The sequence below is a fragment of the Podarcis gaigeae genome (genome assembly GCF_964106915.1).
Source record: "Podarcis gaigeae genome assembly, chromosome: 2".
NCBI classification, from domain to species: Eukaryota; Metazoa; Chordata; class Lepidosauria; order Squamata; family Lacertidae; genus Podarcis; species Podarcis gaigeae.
The window spans coordinates 115,011,596-115,024,067 of record NC_139679.1 but is presented as its reverse complement, the minus strand read 5'-3'; the positions used below and the strand labels follow the sequence as shown (position 1 = coordinate 115,024,067).

The 12,472-nt window shown below is 49.0% G+C and overlaps 1 protein-coding gene across 2 annotated transcripts; it reads right to left on the bottom strand.

The window, feature by feature from the left end:
* Positions 1-807: 807 nt before the first annotated feature.
* LOC310837359 (uncharacterized protein) lies at positions 808-12,087 on the bottom strand. 2 transcript variants are annotated; one of them, XM_083723813.1, is made up of 4 exons: positions 12,034-12,087; positions 8,700-9,395; positions 6,498-6,624; positions 808-5,044 (listed from the first exon to the last, which is right to left on the bottom strand). In XM_083723813.1, exons 2-4 carry the CDS (start codon positions 9,324-9,326, stop codon positions 3,678-3,680), a joined length of 2,121 nt encoding a protein of 706 aa, XP_083579939.1. In that variant the 5' UTR covers positions 9,327-9,395; positions 12,034-12,087; the 3' UTR covers positions 808-3,677. The 2 variants fall into 2 exon arrangements, with proteins under 2 accessions (XP_083579939.1, XP_083579940.1); XM_083723814.1 differs by having other exon boundaries at positions 3,060-5,044; positions 12,040-12,074.
* Positions 12,088-12,472: the final 385 nt, after the last annotated feature.

Below are 12,472 nucleotides of genomic sequence, written 5' to 3'. Positions count from 1 at the left end.
GAGGTTAAGCCTGCCTGTAGCCCATACAGTCAATGTCCACATCAGTTTGACACTGCAAAAAGACGACGATATCCAAGCTAACAGGTGTATTTCTCCAAAAAAGGTCACAATTCTATGATTCTATAATTCTATACTGGGCAGTGCAGATTTCCTGAAGGTGCAAAAGGGGGGGCGGGATAAAGGAAGAGGTTCATGTTTGTAAATGAAGAGCGTCTGCGTTACATCGAATCAGACCACTGATCCACCCAGCCTAGTATTCCCTGGGGGTGGGGGACCTTCATGAGCCCAAACCCCACGGAGTTCCTTGGGCAGAGTGGTTGGTTGCTAAATTACTCTGGAGAGCCAGTGTGGTGTAGTGGTTAAGAGCGATAGACTCGTAATCTGGGGAACCGGGTTTGCTTCCCCGCTCCTCCACATGCAGCTGCTGGGTGACCTTGGGCCAGTCACACTTCTCTGAAGTCTCTCAGCCCCACTCACCTCACAGAATGTTTGTTGTGGGGGAGGAAGGGAGAGGAGAATGTGAGCCGCTTTGAGACTCCTTAGGGTAGTGATAAAGCGGGATATCAAATCCAAACTCTTCTTCTTCTTCTTCTTAACAGGAGACACCTGAAAACCCTCAGCACCCTTAAACAAACGACAGCTCCCAGCATGATCTGGTGGAAGCCATGACTGTTTATTGTGACATAATAGTGCTTTAAATGTACAGTACAGATGGGACCTTTGTTGGATATCACCCATACTCACTTCATAGGGTGCCTTTGAATGCAACAAAGTCTACAGCCTAATAAGCAATAGCTAGGGCACGGCTGAAATACGACGTTTAATCTTTTTCATTCACAGATACAGTAATACACCAGAATCTAAACTGCTTCCAAAAAATTTCCAAGCCCCTTTAGCAATTTGTATTTGCCTTCCCCTGATAAACACTGGCACCTGGTGATGAATGTAACTGAAGTTTAAGTTAGAGTTTTCAGTTCAACCCCCCAAAAAGCTCGCAAACACTTGCTAGTCTGCACAATTTATTCTGCCTCTACTAACTTGATGGGTTAGGGTTAGAGACAAAGAGCTACTCAAGTCCCTGCACCAAATATTGGAGGGCCCTGAAATTTCACTCAGTGCAACCAATTTAGACTAATCCCAACCTCTGAAGGACTAGAAACTTGGTAAGCCTAAATTCTCTGGATTTAGTGTGGCCCAGCATATAACGTTCTAATGCTCACTTGTTTTATGTTTAAAAGTGCTTCTTTTCACTGTGTGTGTTCCTCAGCAACATTTGGTTAATGTACAGTGGTACCTCAGGTTAAGAACTTAATTCGTTCTGGAGGCCCATTCTTAACCTGAAAACTGTTCTTAACCTGAAGCACCACTTTAGCCAATGGGGCCTCCTGCTGCTGCCGCTCGATTTCTGTTCTCATCATGAAGCAAAGTTCTTAACCCGATGTACTATTTCTGGGTTAGCGGAGTCTGTAACCTGAAGCGTCTGTAACCTGAGGTACCACTGTACTGAGCTGGTCCACTGCTCTCTAGATCCCTTCCTTGCCAGAAGCTGGAAGCAGGCTATGAAGAAAGGAGCTTGCCCCCATTCTACTCTCGAGGAGGAAAAAGAAGTTTCTGGATTGGCTACACTAAGCTAGGTAAAGGTAAAGGGACCCCTGAACATTAGGTCCAGTCGTGGCCGATTCTGGGGTTGCGGCACTGATCTCGCTTTATTGGCCGAGGGAGACGGCATACAGCTTCCGGGTCATGTGGCCAGCATGACTAAGCCACTTCTGGCGAACCAGAGCAGCACACGGAAACACCATTTACCTTCCCGCCGGAGCGGTACCAATTTATCTACTTGCACTTTGACGTGCTTTCGAACTGCTAGGTGGGCAGGAGCAGGGACCGAGCAACAGGAGCTCACCCCATCACGAGGATTCGAACTGCCAACCTTCTGATCAGCAAGTCCTAGGCACTTAAATCTGTGCTTTTAGTAGTCAAAGCACATCTCGGTCAACCTTACGATCCTGTGAGGTCGGTCGGTGTTATCACCCTCTGCACTGAATGTGGCAGCAAAGGGCAGGTTGAGGATGAAGGAATAAATGGCTTCCCTCAGGCCACTGAGTGAATCTGTGGCAGAGGCGAAGCTGGAATGGGGGAATCTGTTGCGACAGTTGCTGTTTCTCAGACCAAACTACCTTGCAGGACTGTTGCAAGGATGAAACGGGAAGGGTGCAGAAGAGAGACATGACTCGCACCCAGAGCTCATCGGAAGAATGATAAGGAAAACGTAATTAAATAAAAATCCTACAGCTGCAATCCTCCGCTGCGCTCAAAGGAGGGCTTGTGTGTGGTGAGACTCTGGCAAGGAAACAGTACAGGCTAGTCACATCACAAATAATTCTGGGAACTGTAGTTTGTTAAAGGTGTTCTTAGGAGGCCCCTCACAGAGCCACAGTTCTCAGAGTCCAGTGTGAAGAGGGATTATGAAACCGCTCTGGGAATTGTAGCTCTGTGAGGGGGGAATAGGGGTCTCCTGACAACTTTCAATACCCACAGAAAACCACAGTTCCCAGAATTCTTTGGAAGAAGCCATGACAGTTTAAAGCACTATCAAAGCACCTTAAATGTATGGACTGAACTGGGCTAGTTCGTAGCAAACCTGGGAAAGAAAAAGATGCCCAAGATGCTTGTGGAGAAAAATAAGGAGAGGTCTTGTATTTGCTGGATGTGTAAGGCCAGGCCTGTTTACTTTGCAGGGACATGAAAACCTGCCTTATACCGAGTCAGAACATTTGTCCTTCTAGCTTAGTATTATTGACACTGATGCTCTCCAGGGTTTCAGATCTAATCCCTAGACAGGCCAAGGATTGAACCCAAGACCTTCTGTGCTCAAGGGAGATGCTCTGCTCCCAAGTTATGGCCCTTTCTAAAGAGCACACCTTGTTTTCCATGCGAATTGGTTGCAGAATTGCGGCTGCAACCACTACACTACACCACCAACTGAACACCTTGTGTGGCGACAGCAGCCACAGTTTGAGCAACAAGTCTTAGGCCAAAGATCTGCAGGAATCTGTGTGAGATGCTGATCACATGAAGGAACGACGCCAGAATATAATACAGGGGTCAGCAAGCTTTTTCAGCAGGGGGCCAGTCCACTGTCCCTCAGACCTTGTGGGGGGCCAGACTATATTTTGAGGGGGGGGAAATGAACGAATTCCTATGCCCCACAAATAACCCAGAGATGCATTTTAAATAAAAGCACACATTCTACTCGTGTAAAAACACCAGGCAGGCCCCACAAATAACCCAGAGATGCATTTTAAATAAAAGGACATATTCTACTCATGTAAAAACACGCTGATTCCCGGACCATCCGTGGGCCGGATTTAGAAGGCGATTGGGCCGGATCCGGCCCCCGGGCCTTAGTTTGCCTACCCATGATATAATATGTTGAAGAGATTAGGAAGGGTAGATGTGGAACTGGGAAGGCTGGGCCTTAAGTTGTGAAGATGTGAACGGCAACAGAAAAAAGAAAGTGTGAGGGGAATCTCTGTGGCCCATCAGCGATGTTCTCTCCTAGCCGAAGCAGTTACACAGGTTCTCTCAGGTTGGACCTCACCTAAAAACTGAAGTAATAAGTTCTCACAATCTCTCCTGCATTAATTTCTGCCTCACCAAGTATATGATTCCATCCCTTATGTGTTTTCTGCCATGTGCAAGGTGGCTTCAACTCTGGCTGAACCCCTTTCCATTGTCAGACCATGCAGATGGTTCCTCTCATGTTTAAGGAGGGATGCTTTATGACTAAACCTTTTCCCACAGTCTGTGCACTCAAACGGTTTCTCTCCCGTGTGGCTTCTCCGGTGATTAATAAGGTTCGATCTCTGGCTGAAGCTCTTCCCGCATTCCAAACACTCGTACGGCTTCTCACCCGTGTGAGTCCTCTGGTGGCCGATGAGGAATTCTCTGCGGCTAAAGCTTTTCCCGCACTCCGGGCACTCGTACGGCTTTTCGCCCGTGTGAATTCTTTCGTGGATCCTAAGAACCGAATGGCAACTGAAGTTCTTCCCGCAGCTGGAGCACTTGTAAGGTTTATCTCCTCTGTGCGTTCTCTCGTGCGACGTCAGGCTCGAGCTGTTGCTGAACGATTTCCCGCAGTCTGTGCAGCTGTACGGCTTCTCTCCCGTGTGGATTCTCTGATGATTAAGAAGGTTCGAGCTCTGGCTGAAATTCTTCCCGCAGTCTAAACACTTATACGGTTTCTCTCCAGTGTGAAGCCTCTGGTGACGAACAAGGCTTGACCTAAAGCTGAAGTTTTTCCCGCAGTCTGTACACGTATACGGCTTCTCCTCCTGTTGAGGATCATCGGGCTGTGGGAATTCTTTTTCACTTTCTGAGAATTTAGACGGATTCTCTCCGGTCTGGGCTCCCTCTTGTTTTCTGGGGGCTGAGCTGGAAATAAAGCTTTCCCCACAACTGGAACATATATGAAGACCGTCTCCAGTAAGATCAGAGCCCTGGCTGAAGTTTTGTCCGCATTCAGAGCACTTATAGGGTTTCTCTCCTGCAGGGATTCTCTGAGGATCACTAAGATGTGCTTTCTCATCCAAGCTGGTTCCACAATCCATATACAACTCTTCTCCTTCTTGGACCTTCTCCTGCTGAGGGGTCGATGTCCAACTTTTTACACCATCTGTACGCTGGTGTAGCTTTTTCTCAGTTTGTGTGTTCTGGAAATCAAGGGTTTGGCTGAAGCTTTTTCCACAGCCAGGGCTCATCCTCGTATTCTTGTCCTTGTTCCCTCTCTCCTGGAAGGTGTTGCGATTTAGGAGTTTGTTACCATCTCTCTCCCAAATCAGTTTTTCTCCTCCTCCTCCTCTCCGCCCTGGGTAGCTTCCCTCCTTCCTGTCTCCCCTTTGCTGACTTTTCGGCACATCTTCCACTTGAGGAAATGGGGGGAAATCCCATTTGGCTTTGTCCAATGAGCCTCCAGAAAGTTCCGCCTGTGTCGATGCTCCTGGCTCAAGAGGCTTCTCCTCATTTTTGGCCACTTGCCTGTCCCCTGACAGAAAGAGAACAGAATCATGAGTGACACCCTGCTGTGGAGACCTAACTCACATTCACACCCTATGTTTAAAGCACTACAATGCTAACTTAAACAGCCATGCCTTTCCCTAAAGAATTCTGGGAGTTGTAGTTCGTTAAGGATGCTGAGAGTTGTTAGGAGACCATCTATTCCCCTCACAGAGTTACAATTCCCAGAGTTCCTCGCGAAGAGAGATGGTCAAGCCACTCTGTAAATTGTAGCTGTGTGAGAGGAATAGGGATTGCCTAGCAACTCTCAGGACCCTTAACAAACCACAACTCCCAGAATCCACTACTGCTTCCTGCCACTGCAGACTGCCCAATCAGCAAGGGTGCTGAGGAAGTACAATGGAAGACATAGGTGTCATCCCCATTCAAGGCGTCCCCCTTCACCAGTCTCCAAAAACTCTGCTGCTAATTCATTCCCTGTTTAATTATTTCTTCTAGTATCTTCCCTGCTGAACTTCAGGTGCATGACTAATAAATACTACTACTGGGTGGCGCTGTGGGTTAAACCACTGAGCCTCTTGGGCTTGCAAATCAGGAGGTCAGCGTTTTGAATCCCCGTGACGGGGTGAGCTCCCATTGCTCGGTCCCTGCTCCTGCCAACCTAGCAGTTCGTAAGCACATCAAAGTGCAAGTAGACAAATAGGTACCACTCCGGCGGGAAGGTAAACGGCGTTTCCGTGCGCTGCTCTGGTTATCCAGAAACGGCTTAGTCATGCTGGCCACATGACCCGGAAGCTGTACGCTGGCTCCCTCGGCCAATAAAGCGAGATGAGCGTCGCAACCCCAGAGTTGGCCACGACTGGACCTAATGGTCAGGAGTCCCTTTACCTTTACTAGTACTACTACTACTTTCTTGTTTATCCAGGCATTTGAAGGTGGTTTTTGCTTCTTTCAAACATTTTTATTGTTTGATCACCCCATTTTCTGTGTATTGCTTTTTGTGCACACCGCTTAGAAATGCCAATCAATCAATCAATCAATCAATCAATCAATCAAAAAATGTACTTTACCGGGTGCTCCAGTTACAAGCAAAGCCTATGCCAGTGGTCAGGAACCTCTGCCCTGCAGGCCTGATCAGGCCCACGAGGTCTCCTCCTTTGACCCATCAGGCAGTTTGGGCCAAGCTACACCCACCTGCCCTGCATGCATCATCATGCCTGACATCAGGTGTTGGGACGGGGAAAGACACAGCTGAGCCAATAAGGGGGGGGGGAGTGTTTGCAAACACCACCAATCAGCTGGCTGGCACCCCCTGCAATTCCCCTCCCATCCACAGGCGCTGACTGTTGGCACTTGCAAAATGCTGTGCCTTTTGCCAGCAGCATTCGAATTCAGACCACGCACGCAAAAATGGATCACCGGACGTCCTTGTGATGCCAGGGGGTGGACAGGTGAGCAGCATCGGGTCTCTGAAGCATTACCTAGTGGCAGGTGGGGGCCTCCATCACCCACTGGCTGCACTTCCATGTAGGGCTGTGCCTTCGTAATCTCCGAAGAGGCGAGTTTGGCTTTGGGGGGACCGGTTGCCTTCTTAAATGGCTCCGAAATCTGAAACACAGTGCAGGGCATGGTCAGAAGATCTGGAAGACTTAAGGCTGTTTGGAAAGAAAAAGGTCTTCCTGGATCAGGACCAAAATCCATCAGACCTAGTAGTATTGTGGTATAAGCAGTAGCCAGCAAGGTGGGTTAGGATCCTAAGCAGCAGCAACAGAGACAGCTAAACTGGTAGGCTCTCCTTCACGGGATGTTTAGAAGCAGAGGTTGGAGGGGTTCCTTAGCTGTGATTCCTGATCTGCAGCAGCTGCCTTTTGGCTGGGTGGGAAGATCAGTATATCTGAAGGAGCGTCTCCACCCCCATCGTTCAGCCCGGACACTGAGGTCCAGCACCGAGGGCCTTCTGGCGGTTCCCTCACTGCGAGAAGCCAAGTTACAGGGAACCAGGCAGAGGGCCTTCTCGGTAGTGGCACCCACCTTGTGGAACACCCTCCCACCAGGTGTCAAAGAGAACAACAACTACCAGACTTTTAGAAGACACCTGAAGGCAGCTCTGTTTCGGGAAGCTTTTAATGTTTGATGTATTACAGTATTTTAATATTTTTCTGGAAGCCGCCCAGAGTGGCTGGGGAAGCCCAGCCAGATGATCGGGGTATAAATAATAAATTATTATTATTATTATTATTATTATTATTATTATTATTATTATTATTAAACCAAGCAACAAAAAAACATTGGGTTGCCATGGCTGACTTCCAGGCAAGGGAGGGGAGTGTGGGTGTTTGAGTTCTGGTTCTTTCTTTCTTTTCTTCTTTTTTAAAATATTTTTATTTTGCTTTAAAGAAATACAGATAAAGATAAACAACCAAAATTACAAAAGAAAAATCCTTAATAATAGTAATAATGGAAAAGCTAAAAAACTACAAAAAATATCAACATACATGGCACAGAACATAAGCCATTATGAGAAAGAGAAAAGGAAAAAGGAAAAGGAAAGAAGGAGGGGGGGGGGGAGAAAAAGAAAAAGTAAAAAAGGGGGGAAAGAAAGAAAAAAAGATGAACCAAAACATAAGGAGGCTCATCTATTGTACGCTTCCGTCAAGGTCACAACAGATCATTGTTCTTATCAGTTCTCTCTACCTGCATTCCATAGAATCCCTCATCTTGGTATCAGGGAACATTTCCCTATGCGGTATCATTCTAAACATAACCTGGTCTTTCTTGATGAACCCTTGTCCCCTAGATAATTATTTAAACATTCCCATGCTTCTTTTAGCTGCTGGTTTGTGGGTGGAAGTGCGGTTTGATTATTAGTGCACTGCCAAAGTTTTTGATTACTGTTAGAGTGAAGGGGGGGCTGTATTGTGGGCTATCACACCTTGCATGGGTTTTGCATGAATTTTCTTTTCTGTGGTATAATAAATTGATGCCTATGTATCTCGAGGTAAGCTACTTGGAGACTGTGAAGGTAGCAAGCAATTAATCCTTTTTAATAATAATAAATGAGACACAGGGAGGCCATAAGAACACAGGTCGATGGTCCAGAATTGTGTTCTCACAGTGGCCAACACGATGCCTGTGAGAAACCAGCAAGCAATAGCCATCATGGCTAGAAGCCTTCAATAGCCCTCTCCTTCCTGAAATCATGTTCTGGTTCAAAGGTTTATAGAAAACCCAACCTTCAGCAATGCCACGCCATACCTGAAGGAGCGTCTCCACTGCCATTGTTCAGCCCGGACGCTGAGGTCCAGCGACAAGGGCCTTCTGGTGGTTCCCTCACTGCAAGAAGCAAAGCTACAGGGAACCAGGCAGAGGGCCTTCTCGGTGGTGGCGCCCACCCTGTGGAACTCCCTCACACTAGATGACAAAGAGATAAACAACTACCTGACGTTTAGAAGACATCTGAAGGCAGGGAAGTTTTTAATGTGTGACATTTTGATGTATTTTTAATCTTTGTTGGAAGCCGCCCAGAGTGGCTGGGGAAACCCAGCCCGATGGGCAGGGTACAAATAATAAATAATAAATAATAAATAATAATAATAATAATTATCATCCCACCAAAGAAGGCAGAGCTGCCGGCATGTCGTCAGAGTCACCTGGGACGGCCAAAGTTAACAAAATTTCCTCACCCGGCGCTCCTGCATTTCGACCTCCTCCTTCCAAAGTAAGAAATCTTCTGCCAGGGCCACCGCCTTGGCGCAGGTCTCAGGGCCATCGCCCCTAACCCAGCCCTGCATTTCTAAGGGCAGGATGTCCAGGAACTGCTCCAGAATCACCAGCTCCAGGATCTGCTCCTTTGTACGAGAATCAGGCTTCAGCCACCGGCGGCACAGGTCCTGGAGCTTCCGCAAAACCTCCCGGGGTCCCTCGTCCTCCCGGTAGCAGAATTGCCTGAATCGCTGCCGTTGCCTCTCCTTTTCCAGAACCCCTCCTTCCACGCTCAGTGAAGAACTCTGACTTCTGGGGACTTTCCCAACGAGACCCAGCAAGGTCTGAGACTCCAACTTTCCTCTCGGCCCACGGTTGCCGTCGGCGATGGCCTTCAGCGATGCTGAAGATAATGCTACGTCGTCCCGGCCTACAAATCCAGGCACCTGGGATTTGCCTCTTTCTGAGCCAGTTCCCTCCTGGGATTTCTGCCACTCCCAATGCTGGACCAAGTCTTCATCTAGCTCCCCTTTAACCAGCTGTGTGCCAACACCAGACAGAAACCTCCCAGCCTGGCCGAGACGAGGGTCTCTTCTTCCTTCCTCCATTTTCTCCTCTGGAACTGGCACAAGCGACGTTCTGGTCCGCCACTTTTATTCCTGGCCATGCACCCTGTCCTGGAAGAAGGTGAAATGAGAATCAAATAAAAGCACCCACAAAATGGATCGAGCCAAGAGTCCATTTGGCCCAGAGTTCTCTTCCCGGCAAAGGCCAGCTATATGACAGGACTTTGCTGCTGTCGTCGTCCGTCCCTCCCACTTCCCCATGGAGGTTCCATTCAGCCATTGCTCCTTCTGTTCCCAACGTTCAAAGCAAAAGTGCCAATCTTTACGTAGCCAAAAATATATATCAGCAGGCTTGAGGACACCCCAAGGTTTGCAAATGGTTCAAAAATATTCAGGCAGTTAAAAAAATGTTTTTTTTCAAAGGTGAGGGGGAAAAACCCCCTGAAATACTCCACTGAATTCTGAACATGCTCAGAGGCCATGGAAGGCTGACTGACTGTTGGGGAAGGTGGCGATCACAGCTCATAGCCTTTTGATTGGCACCTTGATAAACAACTCCCAGGCCATTGTGGCTGTCATTACTCAGTTCTGAATAATGCAAACATTATTTCCATTTTGGCAAGGGCAAAGAGTAGAGAAATAACTCTTAGGAGCTGCTGTAACTTGCCACGGTTTTTCATGTGCTTTCAGGAGGACCCTTTTCGGAGCTCTTTTCCGCTTCCGTAGCCACGCAGGGTGGGGACCCGACCCACCCAGATGCACACTTACTCCCCCCGCAGGAGAGTAGCCAGGGTTTTTGTTGAGGGGGGGGGTCTTTTGTTGGGGGGGGCAGAACATCAGCTAGCTATGTATTTTCAGTGATTTTTATTTATTTTTGGGGTAGCTACCCCTCCCTGGCTACGCCCATGCCTGGGAGTAAGCCCCACTGAGCCCAGCAAAATACTTACTACTTGAGTAGTAATTGTGCCAAAAATGGGAGCACAAAGTCTCCGATTTACATGGGAACAAAGTCCCCCGAGTTCAATCATACACGCTACTTTGTAAATTGGGTTTTCCGATTGTTGAAACAAATAATGTCAGAAACTGTTTGTGCGTGGAGGGGACAGACGCAGAAAACAGCTGCGTTTGGCAATACTTGGGACACAACCTGGTGCAAAATCTGCCTGCCTGCCTGCCTGCCTGACATGTACAGGTAAAACTATGGAGTATGGGGGTGGGGGGAGCCAGCCTCGCCCCCTTCCTTTCAAGTAGCCTGAAAGTGAAATAACCAGTCCAGCCAGTTTTGGGTTCCTCCCCCCCCCCCTCCTGGTAGGCTGCCACCCTTACTTGCCCCTGCTTGTTCTGCAACCACGTGGGGAAGACTTGCCTGGCTGGAAATTTAGCTAGTCTGGCCTCAGGGCACTGTCAAATTGGGGGCAGGGGGTGGAGATGGGAGGGGGGGTCTTCTTCAGAGAAGCTTAAATATGCTTCTAAACATTTTTATTGTTAATAAATTATATAAGAATAAGTATACCTGACCTGTATCTTAATATGTGATTTCATTTCACACTGTATATTGATATGCGTTTGGGGCAGGGAGGAACAGTCTGGGTGATATCCCCGGGTCCCTTCCAGCCCTGTATCTGTGGGGTAGAATCTATAAGGAGAAAACTTGCCTAACCAGTTCTTTTTATTGAAGTAATGGCTTTGGCTGGCTGGCTTAGTTGGTTAGAGCAATAATGTCTTTGCCTGGCGCAGAAAAGGCTTCAGAGAAGAAGCCAGCCCAGCCGCTCTGGGGGAGGCCGTTTCGCAATCATATTCCCTGAACTCTTTGGAGGGAAGGCAGAATAAAAACGTACTAATTCTGCCTTCCCTCCAAAGCGTTCAGGTCCTACCCTCAAAACAACCGGTCAAGGTAGGTCAGGCTGAGTGACATGCAACTGGCCCCATGGGGCCTGTGAGCTTCATGGCTAAGAGCAGGGATTTAAAAACTGGCTGGTTCTCCCTGGCGGGTGGCTGGGGAGGAAATCCACCACTCAGCACAACCACAAAACCACCATACGTCAATTCTCTCACCCCATCCATACACACATACCCATAAGGAAACCCCACTGAGATCAATGGGTTTACTCCCAGGCAGCTGAGTACATGGGCTGCAGTCCACCAAACACACCCTTACTTACCTGTGTTGTGTGTCTCATTGAACTCAATGGCGGGCTCCCCAGCCGCTTCTGCAATCCTATGCAGGCTGACTACCACCACGCAGTGACTTGCAGCACAAGTCTACCCCTACCAAATTCATCGGCGCTTAGTCTCATGTGTGTAGGCTCGGGCTGGCAGCCTTGCCTCGGAGTAAAGACGCACCAGGGTGGGCCGTTCACGAAATATCCGTGCGCAGCTCAGTCAGTAGAGCAGAACACTCTTAATCTCAGGCTCGTGGGTGCCAGCCCCACGTTGGGCAAAAGATTCCTGCATTGCAGGGGGTTGGACTGGATGACCCTTGGAGTCCCTTCCGACTCTACAATCCCACGATTCTTCGCCCCAAACCGATCCCCTCGCCTTCCCCTCTCTCTGCCCATCCGTGCGCCTTGCTCTGCTGCAGGTCCGCGGATGGGAAAGTAGGACTTTGGAGACAGTCCCCAGCCCGGGTGGTTGGCCGATACAGCTCCATCTGTCCACGGCCACGGATTTCCTGCTTGGCGGCTCCCTCTCCCTCCTGCTGCTGCAGCTGGGGGGGGGTCCCACCTCCCTCCCGGGCTCCTCAACTCACCTTTACCTGGCGAGATTCCCCAACCTTGTGCGCCCCCCGCGCATCGCAGCGCTCTCTCTCTCTCTCTCTCTCTCTCTCTCTCTCTCTCTCTCTCTCTGAGGGCAGGTGGGTGGGGTTGAAAGCTGGCCAGAGAGATCGCAGGCTCCTAGAGAGACCGAGCTGAAGAAGGCGAGGCCAACTCCTCCTTCCTCCTCCTCCATCACCGTGGGAAAGCGCCCATTATATTTCCCACCCTTTCGGATAACTGCGCGGGGCGCTTTCCCTATCCTTTTTGCATCGCCTGAGTGAGCGTTTCTTTCCAGCTCCAGGTCATATAAAAGGCATTACACACCCACACACACCCAGATCAAAAGATACAGCAGCAGGTCAGCCGGTGCGTTTTTTTGTTTTCTGTTTAGCCACTTGGCAAACCTGTTGACACGCTCAGTTCCCGCGGGGG